The following is a 22,284-nucleotide window of genomic DNA, read 5'->3' as shown; positions in this document are numbered from 1 at the left end:
GGGGGCCTTTGGGAGTGAGTGGGACAAAGTTGGAGCCAGGGCTGCCAGGAGGCAGGTCATCACTCACCCTTTTGCCAGGGGGCCCCGGGGGGCCAGCTTCCCCAGAAGCGCCAGGTGGACCCTATGGAGATTTTAAACACCAGGATAGTGGACAATGATGGTTTCAGGGTGACTTTGATGTGAAGACCATCTTCCCCAAACATCACCCCAGCCCCAGCCATCTCCCGTCTCCTCCCTCAAGCTGCTCATTCATGGTGAGACCAAAGAGAGGCCACACAGGTGCATCTATGGGGCCCTGGATACTTCATTAACCCACGCACCCAGCACCCCAATTCACCCACTCCCAAGTCCCAACCCCCCTCTTCGGGCACCAACATCCTTTGTTCACCCACTCACCGGTCCCCCAACATCACCAGGGTCTCCCTTCTCCCCTGGGGAGCCATCTTGACCCTGTGGTGGTGGGGACAGAGTTGGGAGGAGTCATGGGGGCTTGAATTTGGGGGAGTTTGGGGGAGAGGCTTGGAAGAAAGTGAAGGTTATCTGCTCTACCAACCTTGCCCAGGTCTTTTGGGAGGCAGGAGATGAGGGACAGAATAGGGAAAGTGCTGGGCTTTTGGGGAAGAAGGGGTCATACTCACTGAAACTCCAGGGTCTCCAGGGGGACCCGGGTCTCCTGGGAGCCCTGTGGGGCCCTGGAACACAGAATGACAAATAACCACATCCCTGAATGATGAAGCATTCATCCATTCATTTAACAGATGAATCGTGCCCAGGCACAGCTCTGGTTGCTGGGGATACATTGGTGAACAAAACACAAAATCCCAGCCTTGGTAGAAGGAACATTCTTGTGTTGAATGTGAGCTAAGAACATTCCATGCATCATCTCACTTGGTCCTCCTAGCTCAGAAAGAACTGACCTCAAAGAGTTTGAGAGCAGATACAGACATGGTGGGGTGCTGAGATTCAAGGTCCCTCGCACTCTGAAGGTCCTCGCTGCCCTCCCTCCCCATCCCAAGCCCCACCTCCATGGGGAAGGGGCTCAGCCTTCACCCTGATGGCAAATCCCCCATTAGCCAGCTCTGACCCAGCATCAGTCTCAACCCTGACCTCTCCGGTATTGTTAGAATGACTCCATGCAGAAGCAAGGGTCCCCTGCTGCAATAATATAAAACCACTGTATTTTTATATTGATTCCTTTTTTGCACTCAGCCATTCACTCGTTCAGTCATGTTCTGGGTTGCTCACGGAATCAGCACACTGGAGGACGGGACCCTGGCTGGAGACTGGGGAGCAGGTTGACACATGTGCTCCTCCTCCATCTCTGCCTCCATGTCTCCCAGGACTTACCACATTCCCTTTTGTTCCATCCTCTCCAGGGGGGCCTTTCTTGCCTGGGGGCCCAGCAGCCCCAGATGGGCCAGAGTCCCCCTTTTCACCAATTTCTCCCTTGGGACCCTATGCAGAAACAGAGGTCAGAGGTCAGAGTAGCCTGGACTTACCAGGGTCAAGGGTTAGCATACTTGGACTCAGGAATCTGGGTGACCTGGGACTTTCCTGGGTTAGGGGTCAGAGTAGCCTAGACTGCCCAAGGGTCAGAGGTCAGAGGAATCTAGAATTGAATCTAGGGGTTAGGGGTCAGGATGATCCAGTTGCCCAGAGGTCATAGGCAAGGTTAGTCTAGCCCATGAGCCACGCAGGATTGAACCAGAAAACGGGTCCCCTTTGGGCAGACTACACCCAAGCCAGGGCTCATGGTTTGGATCTGAGTCCTACCTGCCCCCTTGGCCCCACACTCTTGTGCAATGTACAACCTAGATAATTCTATGCAGCAGCCCTGACACCTTCCAGGGCTTTGTCATCAATAACCAGGGATGCCCATAGGTCCTGGGTCAGTGGGTGACCTAGGGCTGCCAAGAGGCCAAGGTGTCCAGGGTTCCCTGAGATGGGTGCAGGGTCATGGGATACAGTCACTCACAGGGATGCCTGGAGGTCCTGGGGGTCCGGGGTCGCCAGCCTCCCCTGGCTCACCCTGCAGGAGGCAAAGTGAGGGTGAGGAGAGGTGCCATCCTAGCACCCAGAACAACCACCCCAGGAAGGACTGGCAGTGCTTCCTCCACCCCATGCAGCCCCCTGTTCTCTCTCTCACCTTCTCGCCCACAGCGCCTGGCTGACCAACTCCTCCAGGCAGCCCTGGAGGACCCTGGAGAGACAGCAAGGGGTAGAGGTGGGACTGTGGGATCTCAAGAGCCTCTTCTTGGGAAAGGGATGTCCTCATCTCTGAGGCATCCTCCCCTCCCCCAGAGTCCTCACCTCTGATCCACTGGGGCCATGGGGACCCCGAGGGCCTGGAGCTCCATGAGGACCCTATGGGACAGTCAGAATGGCATCCAGTGACCCCATGACCCCTCAAAGGGCCCCAGTAACCACAAACACCACCCTTCATGCTGGTGACCCACAGCATCCTTAAAATGATGATGTACCCGAGACGGCCCACACTCTGTCTATGGAGTGTGTACCTGCTTTTAATCTGAGCACCCAACCCCCACACCTTGTGGCCTTTCGCTTGCCTTTCAGTGTTTCTCTTTGACTAAATCTACCTTTACTCAAAGAAAAAAAAATGATGGTGTACCCTATAATCACCCCCAAATCGATCTAATGACCACCCCTGCCCTACCACACCCCACATTTCCCCCATTGTCCATACCATGGACCCTACGTCTCCAATCTCCCCCTTTTCTCCAGGAGGGCCTGGTATTCCCTGTGGAAAAAAGAAGCAAGATTGGGGCACAAAGTAGGGGGAACCAGAGGCCAAACCCCCAAACTCAGACACCTACCTGCAAGCCAGGGGGGCCAATCACTCCCACGAAGCCTCTCACTCCATCATCTCCTTTCTGCCCAAAGAGGCCAGGGGGTCCTCGGCGTCCCTGAGCCCCATCTGCTCCCTGGGAGCAGGACAGGGCAGGACACAATTAGGGTCTGGGTCAAGGGTTGGAGATAGGCTCAGGGCCAAAGTCAGGACTAAGGTTCAGGGCCGAGATTAAGTTTGGGGAGGGTCAGGGTTGGGTTTGAAGTTGGGGGTGCAAGTTAAGGGTCAGAGTTCAGGAATGAAATCAAGGGTTGAGTCAAGGTTTTGAGATGGGCATGGGGTGATGAGTCAGGGTCAGGTTGAAGTCAGTTAAGGTCCAGATGAGGTTGAGATGTAGGGATGGGTTTGAGGTCAAGGCCAAGGTAGACTCAGAGTTTGAGCTCAGTTTGGGATCAGCATTGGAGGGTAGGTCATGGCTGGGATTAAGGGCAGGAGTGGGTCAGGGTTTGATTAATACGGGATGTGAAGGTTAGGTCTGAGTTGGGATTGAAGTTAAGGGCACAAGCAGTGCTGAGATTAGGGCTCTGACAGGGTTCAGGGTTAGGACTGAGGTTGAGTCGGATTCCGGGGTGAGTTCATGGTGGGTGCTGGCAAGGAGGTATAGATCAGGCTTGAGGTTGAGTCTGCGCTTGAGTCACAGTGGAGGACACTGTCCCTTCCTATCGGGGATCCAGGAGACGGTCACAAAGCTGGGAGCACTCACCGGGGGGCCTGGGTGTCCCACAGGACCCCGTATCCCTGTTGGTCCAGGTGGGCCCTGGAGGAGGGAACCGAGTAGACAAACCCCTCAGGTTCAAGATTGTCGGGGGGTGGACACTAAAGATGGCAGTCACTGTATCCCTGTCCACTCCCCGTACTGGGAAGCTGCATTCTCCTCCCCAAACCCTATCCTCCTAGCCACCAACTGATAGGACCAGGCACAGCCTCTGTCCTAAGCTTGGCCCATTGGGACGTTTGCCCAGAAGTCCCACCAGGCCCAGGGACTGAGCTGGCTCCCTAACGCTGGGCGCTGCAGCTGAGTTCCTGGAGGGAGGCTGGGGATGCGATTGGCCCCTTCATTCCAGCTAGTTTAAATGGCTTCTGTTACTTCCGAGGGCTCAAGAAGGCAGGAAGCTCCATGAGCTCCCCCTCATCCTCCACATCCCTCTCCCCTCTCCAAGGACCACCTGGCTCACTGGGGCCCCCCACTCACCGCATCTCCCTTATCGCCTTTGCTGCCCTTGTGACCAGGGGGGCCCACTTCCCCCTGCAGAGGAAACAGGATGAGGAAGGACCCAGCCTCCCAATACCCGCAGTCTCCCCAAGCCCCTCCTGCTCCATGAACTCTCTCTCACCTTGTCCCCTTCCTCGCCAGAAGGCCCGGCAGCTCCAGGGGGTCCAGGAAGCCCCAAGGGCCCTGGGATCCCATCTTTGCCAGTGGGACCAGGGGGTCCACGTTCACCCTGAGGCGGGGAGTGGAAGGAGGTATGTCAGGGTCCAGGGCAGGAGTGGGGTCCTGGTATGTGGAGGGCTGGGTCCTGGGGATGCTTGGGCAGGCACTTACCGGGGACCCCTTCTCACCCGTGGGACCAACAGGGCCTTGGCCTCCACTTTGGCCAGGAAGCCCAATGCCCCCTGCTGGGCCTACAGGACCACGCTCCCCAGGGGAGCCCTGAAAACAGGGGTGAAGGGTCAGGAATAATAACAATAGTAGTAGTTCTCATTTACTGGAGGGTTTTCAAGGGCACTGAGGTGGTATATCACCTCTGGCTGCTGTGTGGGGACAGCAGCCAGAGGTGATGTCAACACTTGCATCACAGTATGGTGCCTCCTCTGCCCATAGCCCTCCATGGCTCCCATCTTACTTGGAGGAAAAGACTTCTCCTGGAAACCCATAAAGCCCTGCACGACCTACCCCATCTCCTCTCTGCTCTCACATCCTCCCACTCACCCTCGCTCGCTCCCCTCCAGCCACACTAGCCTCCTCTGTCTCCTCCAGCCTCGGGACTTTGCACATGCTGCTCCTTCTGCCTGGCACACCCTTCCCCTAGGCATCCACATAGCTCCTCCCTCACCTCCTTCAGCTCCCAGATCAAATGTCACCTTCTCAGGAGGCTTTCCCAGGCCAGCTTATTTCAAAAGTTCTCCCTTGCTCCCCCTTCTCTGTGCTAATTTTCTTTGTGGCATTCATCACCACTGATTCCTTCTCTTCCTGACTAGGTTATAAACTCCAGGAGAAAGGAGGTTTTTAAATGCTGATGTCTGGAACGGAGGTTGAATATATGTCCAAAGGATCATCTCATTGAGATTTATGATCACCTGGGAGAGGGGACTGTTTTACCAACAAGGAAACTGAGGCTCGCGGAGTGACACGGCTGCCCGGCCAGTGATCTGCAGAGCTGGGCTTGAGCCAGGCTTGTTTGGCTCCCAGAATAGTGGACTTAAATCATGACAATGCCCAGCTTCCTGGGTACCCTGGGGCCTCTCCATCCTGCCCCTCTCCATCCACTCCCTGCCCCCCAACCCCAGCAGATGTGTTTACACTTACATTGGCCCCAACGGGGCCTGGGGGGCCCTTATCACCCTTCAAACCAGTAGGTCCCTGCAGAAGAAGATGATTCACAGTCGAGACCCCCAAAGGTGCCCCCAGGTCCTGTCTTCACTCTGGGGGACTGAGTTCCCACCCCTTCCCAGGCGCTGAGGTTCAGGGATCTGTCCCCTCCAGGCCCCTCCTGTAGCCATCCTTTTACTCTCAAGGTTGTCCCTGCCTAATATACCATGGCCATGTCCCTGTCCTGGCCACCCCCCACTTCCTTCTCTGTTTCAACCCAGCCACATGCAGGAGGGGCTCCAAACCATACTCACTGGGTCCCCCTGGGCTCCTTGGGGACCGGGGAAGCCCCTGGGTCCAGGTGGTCCTTCCTTCCCAAGGGGTCCCAGTGGTCCTAGGTCCCCCTGCAGGAGTGCAGAGGAGGGGGAGTCAGGCTTCAGAGAAGGGGGTGTCTCCTCCTAATCTGCGAGTCTGGGCCCCACCCCCATGGGGCTGATTCTCAGTCTGGAGGTGGCGTGGGACCATCCAGGGACCTTTGGGGCCCCTTGACAAGATCTCCCATGGGGCAGGGTCTCACCTTGGCCCCCTCTCTGCCCTCCAGACCTGGAAGACCTTGTTCACCAGGAGGTCCAGGGGGGCCTGGAGGCCCCCTTTCACCCAGAGGCCCTGCTTCTCCTGTCTTGCCCTGGAGAAGAAGAAGGCTCATCTTGAAGAGAGGTGTGTTAGGGTTGGGGTGGGGGTCTATCTGAGATCCACCCCCTCCCAGATATCCCCCAACTGGTGCAAAACTGGGGAAACTTGAGGGGTCCACTCTGACCTGAGGACCCACAACACCAGCTGGTCCAGGTGGGCCTGTCTGACCTTGGAAGCCCTGAGGAGAAACATTCAAAGGGGGTGTCATGGAGGGGAAGAAATGGAGAGCCTAATGGGGTCAGGGGTCAGAGGTCAAGAGTTTGCTCACCAATTCTCCTCTCTGTCCAGGGTGCCCAGGTCGCCCGTCTTTCCCCTGGGGGCCCTGAGGGACAAAATGGGAGAGAGTTGAAGCACAAATATGGTGTCTTCCCACTGCCTGGCTCCCTCTCCCCACTCAAGCAAGGTGAGCTCACTTACAGGGGGACCCTTTGGTCCAGAGAACCCAGGAGGGCCTTGCAGACCTGGGAGGCCCTGAAATGGAAGCAGAAGCCATTATGTCATCCCTCCTGTCTGCCCAAGTCCCACATGATGAAAAGAAGCACAGTAGGCGCCTCCTGCAGGCTGGACATTGTACACGCAGGAAGTCATTTCATTTGCCACTGCAGTCCTTTGGGATGGGGGACTGTGGTTACTCCCATTTTATAGAAGGGGAAACTGAGGCACAATGAAATTAAGTGACTTGCCCAATGTCACATAGCAGGGGAGTGGGGGCAGAGCTAGGACTTGAACTCACAGCTCTCTGACTTCAGAGTCTTGTTCTTTTCACATTCTGTGTTATAATGTCTCCCCATTTTTTGGGCTTGTCTCCCACCCCAAATCACACACACACACACACACACACACACACACACACACTCACTCACACTCACTCACCTTTTCTCCAGGGAACCCAGGGGCTCCGTCCTGGCCCACATCACCCTAAGAGAGAGTGAATGAGACTCAGGCTACAGAACATACTCAACAGGGAGGGACTGGGTGGGACTGGGGCAGAGAGCCTGCATGGGGGGACCTGACTGCCCACCCACCCCATACCTTGGGGCCTGGCTGCCCCGTGGCACCTGGTTGCCCCCTCTCTCCACGGGAGCCCTGAGTAGAAAAGAAGCAAAGGTTAGAAGTGAGAGGGTGGGGGAATCCAGGAGATGAGGCTAAGTCTTCCAGGTCCCCTACCTCTGTGACCGCCCCTTGTCACACCAGGGACACCGACTTAACCCAAACCCTCTTCCCACCTGCTCAAGACCTCCCCACAACCTCCCCTCTCGCTACCCCTCCTTCCAGCCCTGTCCCACTACAGCCCAGTGGGGTAAGGCGAGCTCTCCATTTTCTTACTGGTGGTCCCCGCTCTCCTTCCAGGCCTGGCTGCCCCGCCTTCCCCTGGAACATAAATCAGGTGAGGGGGAAGCAGAAAAGAGTCATGATGCAAAGACACAAACACACAAATGCACCCAGTCAGAGACCTGGAAAGATGTCTGCCACTCATTCACTCACAAGCCTTTCATTCACACACACATGTAAATACAACTTACACATGCAGCCACACAAAGTTCATAAACACCCAATTATATGTATGTTGTACCTATAAGGTCCACACCTACAAGCGTGTTCACTCACATGGACACTTATTTATCACAGCTGCATGGTATGCACTCATGACTACATGCCATCAAGGCACACAAGGGGCAATCACAGCCTCAGGTCGACACAAGGAGCTTGTCATGTCATGTAGTATGTCCCTTGCACATGTGTATACCCAATGTAAACACATACATGCATGGATCCATGTGAGGACGCAGTCTTGATAAATACAACAGTATATGTACACTCATGGGCTTCCACACATGTCCACTGACTCAGCTACACATAGCAAAATAATGCACACATGTACACAGAAACACACATATGTGTATTTCCTTATTCTGTCACACATATCTACATGCCCCTCACACACTTATGCCCATGGTCACACAGTGTACATGCAGCAGGTGCCCTTGTTCACCTAGTCACAAGCCCCTCGGCTGCAGCACTCAGACTGCATGTGTTCTGCACCAAAAAGCACATGGGGTGCACATGCACACGTGTATGCACAGGCACATGTGCTGTAGTGCCCAGTGGGATCGCCTACGTGTGCCCTACATTGCACATGGGACTATATATGCACACAAGTGCTTCCAGGCATAGACACAGCCACCCAGGCCCCCACCTGCCATCATGCACAGCCACACATGCTGTTCCCGTTTCATACAAGACCCCTTCTACCCTCACACCTGGATCATGACTCACCCGCTTCCCTTTCTCTCCTAATGGTCCCAGGGGTCCGGGGAAGCCAATAGATCCCTAGGTCAAGAGAATGAGAGAGACAAAATGAAGGTGAGGGGTAGTGGGCAATGTTGGCCCCTCACCCCATTCAGCCACCCCATCCTCTCAGGCATTTCCAGATCATTGATTCCAGAAGCTTCTTTGATCCCTCCAGCCCCAGCCTCCTCCAAGGCAGCCCTCCACCCTCCTCTTCTCCTCCCCCACACCTTGTTGACCCATTCCAGCCATACTATCCTCTTTAATGCTACTCAGGCACCAGCACACTTCTGCCTCAGGGCCATCGCATTGGCTGCCTTTGCCTAATGTGCTCTGCTCTCAGATCCCCATAGGGTTGTTACTCCTCATCGTTTAGACGTCATTCAAATGTCACCTGCTAGAGAAGCCTTCTGCCACCATCCTGACCATCACATCCTCAAGTCATGCTCTATCACATTGTCCTGTTTTGTTTTCCCCGTAATATTCATATTGAAATGGCCTTGTTCACTTGCTCACCTATTCAATGACTAGGATCTAGTTCTCTGGTCTTATTCCCCACTGCCTGGCGCATAGCAGCACTTACCATCTTGGAGGCATCCTCCCTCGACCTGGGGGAAGACGTCACAGACTCTGATATCCCCTGTCACCCCTCACTGTGTTTTGAATCCTAGATCCACCACTGGACTAGCTGTGTGGCCTTGGACAAATGGCTTAAACTCTCTGAGCATCAGTCTCCTTATTTGTACCCTGGGGATACCAACAATACCTCCCTCACAAGGTTTTGGTGAGGATTAAGTGGGATACGTATAGAAAGTGTTTTTGTTTTTTTTTTAACAAAGTACTTGGCACACTGTATGTGCTCAAGAAATATTAGCTGTCATTTTTCTTATTCATGCTGATTATTACTAACTGCAAAGGACTGAATGTGTCCTCCAAAAATTCATATGTTGAAGCCCCTATCCCTAGTGTGGTAATATTTGGAGGTGAGGTCTTTGGGAAATAAGTAGGTCATGGGGGTGGGACCCTCATGAATGGGATTAGTGCCCATTTTAGAAGAGAAGAGACTAGATTTTTCCCTCTCTCCCTCTCTCTCTCTCTCCCCCCTACCATGTGAAGACAGAGACAGAAAACAGTCATCTACAAACCAGGAAAACAGCCCTTGCCAGAAGCCAATCATGCTAGCACTCTGACCTTAGTCTTCCAGCCTTCAGAACAAGTTTCTGTTGTTTAAACCATCCAGTCTAAGGCACTTTTGCTGCAGCAGCTCCAGCTGCCTAGGACACTGACCTCAACTTAACTGACACACCAAGCCTCCTGTAGTGTATTCATTGCTTGGTGCCCGAGACACACTGATCAGTCTTGGCTTGGAGGCTCTGTTCTAACTCCCTTGAACTTCTGCTCCAACAGCCTTAGTTTAGCTCTTAGTTTCAGTGACTTGTTTATGTCAGTTGACCTTGCTATTGGAGTCATGGGACTTAGTGAAAGTTTACAAAAAATGATTAAAAAAATAAAAAGAAAGATATCTATCAAATCTAAGTTAAATGGAAAAGACTTGATATAAAGGGAAGTCACTATAAAAAAAAATCACTGTCAAATTAGGCATGGGAAAGATAACTGTGCCATATCAAGTTGGCAACGGCATGAAATTCTGGAAAGACTCTATACTCAGATTTCCTCTCAAGTGTCTTTAAGTTTCTGCTCCACTTTTTATAAACACAAACTATAAATCATCTGTGATGTAATATGGGTATGACTTTGGCAGAAAGACATGTCTTATCAATAGCCTCATCCCTCAAAATATTGGCAACCAAATGCACATTTTTACTTAATTACATTTTATTGTAAGTTATAATTAATTTAAGAGATGTAAGATTTGTATTTTTTATGATTCTCCTCCTTGCTGGCTTTTTGTTTGAACCTCAATCATACCAAATAAGAAAGATCCAACAGTTTTATTATCAAAATCATCAACGTTATTATAATCAAATTGGTGAGGTAGATACTGTTGATATCTCCATTTTGCAACTGATAAAACGGACTCAAGAGACTCGTTCAAGTTTACTTAGCAGGTAAGGGTTGGTATTTAAGCCCAAGTTTGTCTGATGCCAAAGCTCACATCTTATGCTCCCAATGACCCATGGGATGGACAGCTCTCACCCCCAGACCATAGCACAGACCCCTAGATGTTTTTCAGTCTCTGAACCCTCTGCCTTTGCCCACCACCCTCTTCCTAGCTTCTGACCTTAGGGCCTGGACGTCCTGGATAACCTGGGAGACCCGGCACCCCAAGCTTGCCCTGCAGAGAGATTTTAGGACAAAGGTCAGAGATTGCAACCTAGAGGTCAGTGGGGGAGGGGCAGGATAGCTGGGGCATGATGGCAGGGGTAGTGGTGTGGGAATCAGGGAACATAAGCTCAAGTCCTGGCTCCTGCCTGCTAGGGGCATGTCCTTGGGCAGCTCACTCAAGCATTTCAAATCTCATTTTCCTTGTCTGTAAAATGGGTGTAAAAATGCCTGTTGCCTGTAGTGGTTGTGGGGGCGAACATAAGATAATGTGCTTGGAATTGCTCTGCAAAGCTGAGCTGAGGAACCAAAGGAGCTGATAGCCTTCTGAAGTTGGAGATCAAAGAGCAGAGGGCAGAAGGCAAAGGGCCAGGGAATACCTTGACTGCAGGAAGGGAAGCTGGGGTATAGACTGGAGGAGGTGACCAGGTCCACTCACCTTCTCCCCAGCTAAACCTGGGGGCCCCTCTTCACCAGCCAGCCCCTCCTGCCCCTTCAGCCCTTCAGGACCATCCTCTCCCCGAGGACCTGGGGGTCCAGGTTGCCCCTGGAATAGAAAGGAGAAGCCCTGATATCAGCCCCTTTGTCACTTCTGCTCCCACTGACCCCCATCTTAGCCTCTGCTCACCCCTCCCTGTCTTTCCCAAGTCCCCCAGATCCACCAGGCCCGTCCTTTAGAGGTTGTCTTACCCGATCACCTTTAAGCCCCACATCACCCTTGAAGCCTGGGAAGCCATCTTCTCCCTGGGTGGAAGACAGTACGGAGATCAGAGGTCGGGGTTCAGAGAAGGGGCACAGCCAGAGCCCCATTATTAAGGCTCTGCTCCCAAGGAATCCCTTCCTTTCTCACCTTCTCTCCTTTCTCCCCCTGGAGGCCTCGGTTGCCAGAAGTACCCTGAAAAATTTTTAAAAAGCTTTCAGTTCCCCTCCCTGTTTCAGAAGGGCCCTAAACTCAGTCCTCTGCCCCGAAATAGCCAGAACAGTCCCAAAAGGATATGGGACTGGAGGAGGGCAGGGGCAGCCAGAGAGGAAATTATCTTTCCCTAAAGTCTGCTAGTGTAGTGTGCAAGACGCTGCCTCTCCCCCTCCCCTTCCCACTGGCAGCTTCCCAAGGTCATCTGTGTGGGGGTGTGCAGGGAAGGCCAAATTTCCGCGTAATTGATTCCCATCTCCCAGGGACACTGTGTCCACAGTTCCTTCTGGCAACAGAGAGAGGATGAACATTCCAGGCTCCGGCCTCATTCTAAAGGCAAAGGAATGTTTCCCATTGTGCTGGCTACAATGCGACTCTGTGCCTGGCAACAAGGCAAGTCTGTGCTTGGCTACAGTGAGACTGCTCAGTACAAGCCCAGTTGCTGCTCACACGGAATTCTGGACTTGGGCCACGAGAAAAGCTGCACTTGGCTACAGTATAACTGAGCTCAGGGACTGAAATGAAATTGTAGTTGAATACAACATAACTGTGTTTTGACAATAGCATGACTGTCTCTAGCCACTCGGCAGTTCATTGACCACAAAGTAACCAAGCTTGGCTACAGTTGTTCTCTGGCCATGGTTACCAAGTAACTAGACTGAGTAACAACACAGCCTTCAATGATGTATGAATATATAAAACCATGCCTGGCTACAATGGAACTCTGAGTTTGGACACCCACAGGACTTTGTGGCCAGCTTCAGTATAGCTACCTCCTTGGTTACAGTGTAACTGAGCTTGTCTACAATGCAAAAATGTAAGGAGCTGGCTCTTGGCTACCACCAAACTCTGTTCTTAGACCACAGGTAATGGGTACCTGTACTTGGCTACAATGTAACTAAACCTGGCTACCATATAGATGTGAATCCCCATGTCCCTTCACTTGGTTAAAAATGAATCTGTAAGCAGTACAGTACAGCTCTCAGCTTGTCCCAGCATTTATGCGCTTGTAGATTGTGTGGCTCTGGGTTTGAGCTTGAAAAAACAATCCTCTGCTTGACTACAATGTGCTGACCTGGACTTGGATGTGCTGTGTGTGCTCATAGTGGAATGAGTTCAGCGGCCTGTGGGTTTAACTATCCTCAGCCACAAGGTGACGGTCATACTGTAATGCTACTTTTTGGCTGTTCAGCTCCATAGTAGCACACACCTTACTATATATTGTCACTCAGACCCAAACTCCACTTCTACCCCACTTTGCCTGGCAGACTGATTCCTCTCACCACACATGGGGACATTTCTGATGGACGTGGCTTCTGGAAGTCAATGCTGGCGAATCAACCCTATCTGCAGGCCCCAAGAATCACCTACCTTCACACCCCGAGGTCCAGGGTAGCCCGGAGGGCCTGCTGATCCTGATGGACCCTGAGACAGAGGTAGATTAGTGCCATCCAGCCCTTCCCTCCTCCATGTTCCCAGTGCCCTCATCTCTCTCCTCATTAGCCCCTGACTCTTGGCCCTGCCTACCAACCCCCTTCCCAAATCGGCCCCTCTCCAAGTCACTCACCTGGGCCCCTTTCTCTCCTGTCGGGCCCTCGTGACCTGGGTGACCCTGGGAGGAAAACATTCTAAGTTGTCAGAAAGTTGATTTGCCATCCAGATTCCCAGGCCTTCCCTCTTCTCCTTCCTCTTCCCAGCATTCAGTTCTCACCAGAGGGCCATCAGATCCTGGGAGGCCTGGAATCCCTGGGTTTCCAGGGGGACCCTGAAACCGATGAATAGTAGGGGGAGACAGGGAGGCTCAGAGCCTAGCATTCCACCAGAAACAACCTTACTCAGACATGCATCTACTTCAAGATCAGAGAAAAAACAGATACCACTGGCCAGGAAATCTATCCCCAGCTCTTCCAAACTTGCTGTGTGACCTTGGACAAGCCCCCTCCCCTCTCTGAGCCTCAGAAATCCTCTGCTTCTGGGACAATTGAGACAAGGGATATAAAAACAGTGTGAAAGACTTGTTGGGGTCGGGGACTCCCTACCCACACCCCTTTCATTAGAAGTGTCTTTGACCCACAGCTCCATCTGAAGAGGGGTAGATAGAGCTGTCACTCACCTTCTCCCCAGGGGTGCCAATGGGTCCCTGGGGGCCGGGGATTCCCTGAAGACATCAAGAAAGAGGGAGAAGGGAAGCATGAGAAAGGGGCAGTGAGTGCAAAGGTTGGGGAGGCTAGGAATGGTCTATGACCTTGGCTGGCCCCACCACCCACCATTATTGGGAAAGGTAGCTCAAACCTGGGATCCAGGATTTCCTTGCTGTCCTGGAGGGCCTGGTTCCCCTGGAGGACCCTGAGGAGAAAGTGAGGGTTCTGTGAAGCCTAACAGGATCATTGTATTGAGGTGTCAGTGAAGTTGAAATGAGGGGTCATGGGAGTGGTCGAGGTTATGGATGATCATAGGGTCAGAGTGTCAGAAGGCATCAGGGGTCAGAACACGTACCACATTTCCTTTGGCACCTGGAGCACCATCAATTCCAACTACACCCTGGGGGAGGAGAGGGTGTGAGACCAGGGCAGGCACATGTACTGGAGCCTGCGTCTGAGACACTGAGAGGCACAGGTGAAAAGGTGAGCTGGCAGAGAAGCCAGGCAACAGAAATGGACATGCAGAGGAGAGAAAGGCAAGTAAAGGGCAAACAGATATGCGGAGAGACAGTGGCATTCTCACCGGGCGTCCCAGGGAGCCAGGGGAGCCTCTAGGGCCAATCAGTCCTCGGGGGCCCTGCAAGGACGTAGGAGCATTATTGCAGCATTGCCGCTCTGAGGTCCTGTGAATCCTGACTCCTTCCCCTGTTCCAGGCAAGGGGCCTGGGGGGTCCCTGATACTCACCGGCTCCCCAGCCTGGCCAGTGGGCCCTGGAGGTCCCTCTGCTCCCTGTGGGAAAGCATCATTACTTGGGAGAGGGGAGGTATAACCCTTGGAGAATCACCTTCCCTCATCTAGATAGCCCCTCCCAGAGGATCTCAGAGATAGAGCATGTGGTGGCATCCAGGCACCTGAATATATGTGATTCAGTTCAGGCCCCTGACTTCAATCCTGGACCTGCAATCCTGAGTCCCACCTCCTAACTCCAGTACTAACCCCCAGCTCTCAATCTGTCTTTTTGAGCCCTACTGGACCTCCTGACCCTCCAGTGCAGACCCTCACCCCTCATCCAGTCTCCTGAATGCTCTACTCCTCTTGTTCTGGCTTTCTAGCTTCTAAATCATCCCCTAACTCTCTTCCAAACTTACCTTATCACCATCCTCTCCCGGGGGACCAGGTTGCCCCACATGACCAAAGTCACCCTGGAGTGGGGAGCAGAGGGCAGTTCAGAGTCAAAAGGTGGGGAGGAGAGCAGTACCTCAGGAAAGGAGATGAGTCACACGGGGTGAGGACAGAGACACAGGGACGGAGGGTCTGATACTGGGGGTGGGGAGGGAGTAATGAATACTGGGATGGGGCTTGAGTATGGGGGAGGGGCCTCAGATACTCACTCTTTGGCCCTTCTCGCCAGGCAGCCCTGGCAGGCCATCAAAGCCCTGGTCCCCCTGCACAAAGAGACAGCAGCTGAGCCTTGAATCCTCTGCCCTGACAGTCCCTCCAAGTCCCAGTCCTGGCCCTGTCACCTACCTTAGGTCCTGTGTCCCCTGGGAGGCCTCGAGCCCCATCTGCTCCTGGGCGGCCCTATGGGGGAGGTGACGTAGTCAAGATACCTGCTACCGTGTATCGAGCACCTTCCTCATGCAGCACCCCGTGCTGGGGGCTTCTCTGTGTACCAGTTTAACCTCCCAAATACATTTCAAACCCATCCATTATTCTTTATCCCAAGTGCCCTTTCTCTAGTCCAAGTTGCCATCATCATAAAAATCAAGAACCCTCATCTTCAGTCTCCGTTCATTGTGCTGCTGTGTGTTCCTCTTGGCCCTGAAAACCATCTGGAACCATCTTGTTCATCATTTCCCCCAACGTGCCAGTGTTCTCTTTCGCATGTGCTGTTCTTTCTACTTGGAATGCCTTTCCTCTCCTGTTTCCCTGGTTATGCCTCATATCTCAGTTCAAACATCTTTCCTTCTGGCAAGTCCTCCCTGTCTCTGTGACCTGGACAGATCCCTTTGCCACACCCACTGTGGACCATCATTACTTGTCCTCAGTGCTCTTATCCCACAAATGACACCAGCAGACCCCGGGAGCACGGAGCTAAGGCTCGTGTCAGGTGTTGAGAGATGGATAAGGGATGACCTGAGGACCGAGGAGTCACTCACCATCTTTCCCTCTCGGCCAGGTGGCCCATGAGGTCCCTGAAGGCCTCGGGGGCCCTAGAAGAGAAAGAAAAGGAGGAAGAAAAGGAAGAATAACAAGGAGGAAGGACTTAGTTTAAATCATTCCCTGGGAAGGGCAGTAATTGCAAGAGCACTCCCAACCTCTTTGTCATTTTTCCCAACTAGCACTTTATCCTGCAACCCCAGGAGAAGACCTTCCCATCCAATCCCGTCCCCACCCTCACCAGTCTCACCTGTGGCCCCATTTCTCCCATCTCTCCTTTCAGACCTGGATACCCAGGGAGACCCTTGCAGGAAGAGAGACAGCATAATGCAGTTAGAGGGAGTTCGCCCCTCTCCACTGATGTATCCCCTCCTCTATGAAGCTTCCTTACTCACCACAGGGCCTGGGCGTCCTGTGAGCCCCACTGGGCCAGGGGGACCTTTCATAGAGAGCTGGAGATAAAGAGGGGAACAGAGCCTCAGGTCTCCAACAAGTCTCCCAACATCCCCACAAAGACATCTTCAGGAGACAAATACCCACCTGTCTCCTGACTATTCATTATCTCCCACCCCTATCATTCTCTTGATACCCTCCCGTTTACCTGCTGTCAGTCCCCCAGTTGTCCTCCACTCACCTGAGCCTGTTGCAGTATTGCCTGAGCCTGGGCCTGCTGGAAGGAGACTGGGGGTCCTTTGAGGGAGTCTCCTGCAAACTGGAACTAAAGGGCAACTCATAGTGAGGGAGCCACAAAGAGAGGCCCCCCTCCTGGGTCAGAATTCTATCCACCCCCAATGCCATGCCACCCTAGCTTCCTCTTACCGGCATCATGATCACAGTGCCTGGTAAACCCCGGATTCCATCAATGCCAGGAATTCCTGGGAGGCCAGCAGGGCCCTGAGAGAGGGAGAGAGAAAGAGACCGATGGAGGTAGAGAGATGGAGGAAAGGATGAAGGCAGGAAGGAACATAGAGAAACGGAGATGTGAGACAAACATAAAGGGGAGGAGAGAGAGATAGAGATGAAGGCAGACAGATGGAGAGAGGGAGGCAGAGGGAGCCAGAGAGAGGAGAGAGAGACAGGGGAAGATAGAGGTATGGAGAAAGCAGACAGAGGGCAAGAGAAAGACAGAAAAATGGAAGGAGGAGGAAAGAGTCATAAAAAGCGAAAGAGATAGAAACAGAGAGACAGACAGAAGAGAGATAAAGGAAGAGACAGAGACATAGGGAGAAAAACAGAGATGAAGGACACTCAAGGATAGAGATGGAAGGAAAGAAACAGGGGACAGGCCCCCAGGGACAGAAGAGAAGCCAGAGTGATAATTCAGACAAGGAGAAAGACGAGCAGAAAGGGGTCAGTGCCAGCTCCAAGGTGATGTCCCCAGTTCCAGCCACCCTCCCAACTTCAGCACCACAGCTTGAAACCTCTCTCCCCCAGAAGGTTATCCAGAGGGAGTCTCTTACCGGTAGACCAGGGTCACCAGGGAATCCTGGAGGCCCAGGAGGGCCTGAGGGGCCAACCACCCCCTGTTGGGAACAGAGGAACAAAGGTCATGAGTACTGCAGAGTCTGAGCGAGGCTAACTTCCGATCCACCGCTGACCCTGATCCCATGCAGACCTTCCTACCCCATCACTGAGCCATTCCGGGCCTCTCAATACTATACTGAACCTTAAAATCCCCTTACTTTATATCTCAATCTCTATTTTGATTCATCCCTTGAGTTTCAAATATCCAACAGTCTTTGAATGACCTGGCAATATTACACCCCAACTCCCCACCCCAGGGGATCAAATGCCCCAAGTGGAAATAAAAGATAGGAAGAGGCGAATGCAGCCAAGACTCACTCGGGGTCCTGGGGTTCCTGGAGGGCCTTCAAACTGTTGCCCCTGGGGGAGAAATGAGTGTGACCCCCAATCTAGCCCAGACCCCTCCACCTCCTCCAGCCCTAGGACTCTCACCTGTTCAATCACGGCTGGTTCTCCTTTTTCTCCCTTCTCCCCAGTGCCCTGGGGCAGAGGGTGGAAAGAAAAGAGGTGTGAGCCCTGGAACTCAGACATAGAGCTCCCATCTGACTGGTATCACATTCATCACACACACACACACACACACACACACACACACACACACACACGCGCGCGCGCACGCGCGCGCGCGTGCGTAGAGTCCGCCCTCTGAGCTGTCTCTGCTGTTCTTCTTCAATCAATATGTTTTGAGCCACTCAGCCTCGCGTTTCAAGCTGGCCATGCTGCAGCAAGGTGAAAAGCATGAACTCTGACATGTGCTCTGGGGTCCTAATTCTGGATCTGCCTTTCACTGGCTAAGTGATGTTGGGCAAATTATTCAACTCCTATGGCCTCACCTGCAAACTCCATGGGTGAATGCCGACTGTACATATCCCACGGGACGGTGAAGAAGTTAAAACAGAGCTTAGCACACAACAGGCACTCAGGGTAAGTTGATTAAGATTATTTACCTTCTCCCCTGTCCAACACCAAGGCTAGAACCTGGGCCACCTTCTGTCTGCATTGTGTTCTTAGGTAATCTCATCCAATCGCTTCACTAAGATAGCATCCCTCTGCTGATGAACCCCAAGTCTTTATCTCCAACCTAAACCATCTCCCTTGAACTCCAGAATTTTCTAACCAAATCGCCCACATTGACAGACAAATAGGGGTTGCCAATGTAAGGCATCCAAAAACGAGATCCTTGACATCTTCCACATGCTCTCCCTTCAGGCTTCCCCATCTTACCCAATAGTGCCATGGTGGATCTACCCAGTCCTCTTTGCATCTTTCTCCACCTCCAGCGGCAAGAGCAAAGTGGGGAATGACCCAAATCTGTCCACTTTTCTCTATCCCCACTATAACCACCACTACCCTCAGCTAGGTCCCCACTCTCTGTTGCAAAGGCTACTGGTTTCCCTGCTGCCCCTCTGGCTCCCCCTACAGTCCACATGTTGTTCAGCAGCCAGAAAGAGCTTTTAAATCTCCTGAGATCATGTTCCATCTCAAGTGGCTTCTCAACATGCTCAGACTAAAAGTCTGAATCACACTAATCACAGAGCCATTCATTAGCACAGTGCCTGTCGCATTAACCCAGTGTCTGTAGATAAATATTTGTCAACTGCACTGGGGTGGTGGGAAGGATTTCTAGGCAAGATAAAAAGAAAGCAAAAAAGAAAATGTGGCCATGTGTGGCTCCAGTCAGGAGTCCCTCCCCTTGCACCTAGATTCCCCCAGCCACCCAGACTCACAGGAAAGATCTGGAACTGAGTCTTCCATGACTGTTCCGCTGCCCTGAAGTGCGGGCCCATGGTGGGGCCACCTTCTTCATCTTCTTTGGCTAACCCAGTCTCCAGGGTCCCTAGTTCAGGTCCACTGTCAGAGTCCAGGCCCTCCTGAGGACAATGGGACAGACCAAAATTTGCCCCTGACCTCCTTATTGTCTGCCACCCCCACTACCCCAGGACCTTCCCTTCCAGCCCCATGTCCACTTCCCACCAACCTCTAGGATGGTGACATTGCTACCAGTGGCCACAGTAGTGCTGATGACCAAAGGCGTGGGAGTCAGAGGCAGAGTTGGAGCTGGAGTCTCTGTCTTGGGGGTGTCAGTGGAGGTCTAGAGCAGGGACAGAGAGAGTATCAGGTCTGGTGTCAGGCCAGTCCAGACAAAAGGAAGGCAAAGGAGGAGATAGGCCCTGCCTGCTGGAGCACCCAGTCTAGGGAGGGGGGTAGAGAAGGATTCCCTGAAAACATCAAAGGGGTATAGGGCCAGGGGCTGGCCAGTGGAGGTGGAGGTGAAGGTGTGCTGGCTGGACCAGGACAGCCAGCAGGGGGAGCCCTCATGTGTAGAAGGGGGGCACGGCTGGCCAGGGCTGGGAGGCCTGGAAGACAGAGTGGGGCTGGCTCCAGAGCCCAGTGGTCAGGGTCAATGTCCAGCACTCAGGACCAGACTCCCAGAAGCCTATCCCGTATGTTCGCTCCCAAGGCAGAGCTCAGAGGTCAACCAGCCAGGCTGCCGTCAGAGAGGGAGTAGCAGCTCCTCCTGGCCTGGACAGCTGCAGAGGAACTGGGTTGTGGGTGCAAAGGGGGTGGCGGTAGCCCAGGTGAGGGGCTGGGGCTAAGGAAGGGGCTGAGGAAGGGTAGGGCACTCCTGATGTCCCTGTTCTAGGCTGAAGTGATAACTTCTTTCTTCCCACTGATGCTGAAAGCAGATGTATTACAATCAGTGACCCTCCAACTAGGGACTCCAACCAATGGGCCACATCAGGACACCTAGACAATGACCTCTCAATGAATGACCACCATCAATAGCCCCCAATTATTCCTACAGCCAGGGACCCATTAATGACCCCCCCAGTTAATGGCCCATGACCAATGATCCCCACTAAGGAACCTAACCAATGACCCACACACCTAATAATCTACATCACACCTGGCCTCTCACCAGGTATTCATATGTAACCAACCCATCAGTGGCCCCCTCCCCAGTTAATGACCCCCATCAGTGGCTCCAACTAGTACCCTCCCATCCAGTGACCTCCCCAACCAATGACCTCTCCACAATAAGTACTAACTACTGACTCCCAAATAATAAGTCCCACTAGTGACTCCTAACCAGTTAGACCTCCTAACCAGTGCTCTTCTGACAATGAATACCCATGAGTGAGCTCAGCTATGGCTCCCCAACCAATGACCTCCAAACAGTAATTCCACTAACCAATGGCTCATCAGTGACTTTCCACTAATTACCCATCAGGGACTCTCAAACTAATTATCTCATTCATGACCCCCTGAAAGTTAATCCTCCAACTAGTGACTCCAACTGGTGACCCTACTAGTGCCTTCCAGTCAATGGTCCCCACTGCTGACCTCCCCAACTAGTGATCCTCAGCAATGACCTCCCCCCACCATTAACCCTAAGCTGGTGACATCAATAACACCAACAGCGGCCTCCTTCAATGACCTCCAACATAACTGATCCTTGGCTCCAGGTGACCCCCCAACCAGTGATCTCTATCAGAGTGTACGAATAGTGTCCCACCAATTAATGGCTCCTCCAATGAAAAACCCTCACCAATTACCCCAACCAGTCAACCCCAAGCAATGACATGTTAATGAGCCCATCACTTATCTCAGCTAATGGCTCCCCTTAAACAGTAACCCTCATCAAGAATCCCCTAATAATAAGGTACTCATCTGAGTGTGTCCCCCTCCCTCCAGTCCCCCCAGAACTGGAGGTTGGGGGAAGATATGAGAGAGCTCACAAGACAGGACCAGCCTCCCCACCCCACAACAGTGATCAGTCAACTGAGAGGAGTCAAAAGACAGGGACTGGAGACTTGAGACCTTGAATGAGGCACCAGCGATCAGTGGGGACCAGTCAAAGAGCAGAGGGGAGAAGTTGCAGATCCCTTACCTGATTCTCCAGGGAGCCAGGAGGTGGACTCGGGGCCAAATTTTCCTTATTCTTCTTCTTCCTGCCCTTCCCCTTACGACCTCGCCCTTTTTTCTTTCCTTTTCCCTTTCCCTTCCGCCGACGGGGGGGAGTTTCTGGCTCCCCCTGGGGCACCTGGGAAGAGGACCTCAGTCAAGTCCAGTGTCCCTGAATGGAGGCCCCATCACTCAGATCACCTGGGGTCATTCTGGCTCATGGTCCATAGGTCCTGTGTTTTAAAGCCAGGGTTCACTCAGCCCTGCGACCAGGCGTCAAAATCAATCATATGATCTGGAGCCAGATGTCAGTTGTATGACCTGAGACCGAGGTGACTCATGCCTAGGACCACGCTCTGCCCCATGGATATAGCTCAGAATTCACTCATTCCTGAGACCTGGAGCCAGGGATGACTCAGCCTGAGACCCCAGGACAAGACCCTCACTCACCCCTGTGGCTGTAGGGTCCAGGTTGTCACAGCTAGGAAGGTGCTTCTCACAGGCCTGGAAGGCAGCCTGAGGATCTGGACTTAGCAGCAGCTCCTGAATATCTCCCTGGAGAGAGGGTGGGGGTCGGGGAAGGGGTCCACAGGCTGACTCCAGCCCCTATTCCAAGCATCAAGGTCTAGTGTTTTTCCACCCAAAGCACCCTAAGTGTAAGGAAGTGTGGCTCCACCACAGCCCTAGAAATCCCTCTGCCCCCGACAACTGAGAGGAAGACTCTATCAGGGTCACACCAAACCACAACCAGAAACCACAGCCCACAACATCTGTTCCATCTGAGATACATTCGTTTCTCGCTCTCTGGCACATGATGACACCTACTTTGTGCCAGGTACTCTTCAAGGTACTGGGGATGAGGAGGGGAACAAGACAGATGAGGTCCCTGGACTGTTATGACACACATAATAGTCACCACATCGAAAACACATCTGTCACAGAGACACAACGCCATGCCTCACCAGCACATAATCACAC

At 52.9% G+C, this 22,284-nt stretch overlaps 1 protein-coding gene across 6 annotated transcripts in view; it reads right to left on the bottom strand.

Moving 5' to 3' along the window:
* Nucleotides 1–22,284, bottom strand: part of COL5A3 (collagen type V alpha 3 chain) — a 35,629-nt gene that overhangs the window by 8,324 nt on the left and 5,021 nt on the right. For all 6 annotated transcript variants that reach the window (XR_004131903.2, XR_004131904.2, XM_031437320.2 and 3 more), the window contains exons 5-54: nt 21,757–21,861; nt 21,293–21,445; nt 19,379–19,492; nt 19,128–19,271; nt 17,833–17,880; nt 17,719–17,760; nt 17,337–17,399; nt 16,696–16,770; nt 16,511–16,594; nt 16,272–16,328; nt 16,127–16,180; nt 15,876–15,929; nt 15,244–15,297; nt 15,108–15,161; nt 14,865–14,918; nt 14,461–14,505; nt 14,299–14,352; nt 14,071–14,115; nt 13,867–13,920; nt 13,688–13,732; nt 13,286–13,339; nt 13,142–13,186; nt 12,946–12,999; nt 11,512–11,556; nt 11,352–11,405; nt 11,101–11,208; nt 10,621–10,674; nt 8,367–8,420; nt 7,416–7,460; nt 7,122–7,175; nt 6,963–7,007; nt 6,507–6,560; nt 6,358–6,411; nt 6,214–6,267; nt 5,974–6,081; nt 5,711–5,800; nt 5,394–5,447; nt 4,410–4,517; nt 4,201–4,308; nt 4,059–4,112; nt 3,570–3,623; nt 2,835–2,942; nt 2,705–2,758; nt 2,311–2,364; nt 2,147–2,200; nt 1,976–2,029; nt 1,348–1,455; nt 639–692; nt 397–450; nt 68–121 (exon numbers count right to left, since the gene is read on the bottom strand). Coding sequence is in view for 4 of the 6 variants with exons in the window: in XM_031437320.2 (XP_031293180.2) it covers nt 68–121; nt 397–450; nt 639–692; nt 1,348–1,455; nt 1,976–2,029; nt 2,147–2,200; nt 2,311–2,364; nt 2,705–2,758; nt 2,835–2,942; nt 3,570–3,623; nt 4,059–4,112; nt 4,201–4,308; nt 4,410–4,517; nt 5,394–5,447; nt 5,711–5,800; nt 5,974–6,081; nt 6,214–6,267; nt 6,358–6,411; nt 6,507–6,560; nt 6,963–7,007; nt 7,122–7,175; nt 7,416–7,460; nt 8,367–8,420; nt 10,621–10,674; nt 11,101–11,208; nt 11,352–11,405; nt 11,512–11,556; nt 12,946–12,999; nt 13,142–13,186; nt 13,286–13,339; nt 13,688–13,732; nt 13,867–13,920; nt 14,071–14,115; nt 14,299–14,352; nt 14,461–14,505; nt 14,865–14,918; nt 15,108–15,161; nt 15,244–15,297; nt 15,876–15,929; nt 16,127–16,180; nt 16,272–16,328; nt 16,511–16,594; nt 16,696–16,770; nt 17,337–17,399; nt 17,719–17,760; nt 17,833–17,880; nt 19,128–19,271; nt 19,379–19,492; nt 21,293–21,445; nt 21,757–21,861 (3,342 nt within the window). In the remaining 2 variants the exon portion in view is untranslated. The remainder of the gene's footprint in view (nt 1–67; nt 122–396; nt 451–638; nt 693–1,347; nt 1,456–1,975; nt 2,030–2,146; nt 2,201–2,310; nt 2,365–2,704; nt 2,759–2,834; nt 2,943–3,569; nt 3,624–4,058; nt 4,113–4,200; nt 4,309–4,409; nt 4,518–5,393; nt 5,448–5,710; nt 5,801–5,973; nt 6,082–6,213; nt 6,268–6,357; nt 6,412–6,506; nt 6,561–6,962; nt 7,008–7,121; nt 7,176–7,415; nt 7,461–8,366; nt 8,421–10,620; nt 10,675–11,100; nt 11,209–11,351; nt 11,406–11,511; nt 11,557–12,945; nt 13,000–13,141; nt 13,187–13,285; nt 13,340–13,687; nt 13,733–13,866; nt 13,921–14,070; nt 14,116–14,298; nt 14,353–14,460; nt 14,506–14,864; nt 14,919–15,107; nt 15,162–15,243; nt 15,298–15,875; nt 15,930–16,126; nt 16,181–16,271; nt 16,329–16,510; nt 16,595–16,695; nt 16,771–17,336; nt 17,400–17,718; nt 17,761–17,832; nt 17,881–19,127; nt 19,272–19,378; nt 19,493–21,292; nt 21,446–21,756; nt 21,862–22,284) is intronic.

The sequence above is a fragment of the Camelus dromedarius genome, chromosome 27 (assembly GCF_036321535.1).
Source record: "Camelus dromedarius isolate mCamDro1 chromosome 27, mCamDro1.pat, whole genome shotgun sequence".
Classification (NCBI taxonomy): Eukaryota; Metazoa; Chordata; class Mammalia; order Artiodactyla; family Camelidae; genus Camelus; species Camelus dromedarius.
This window is presented reverse-complemented; position numbering and strand designations above follow the sequence as displayed.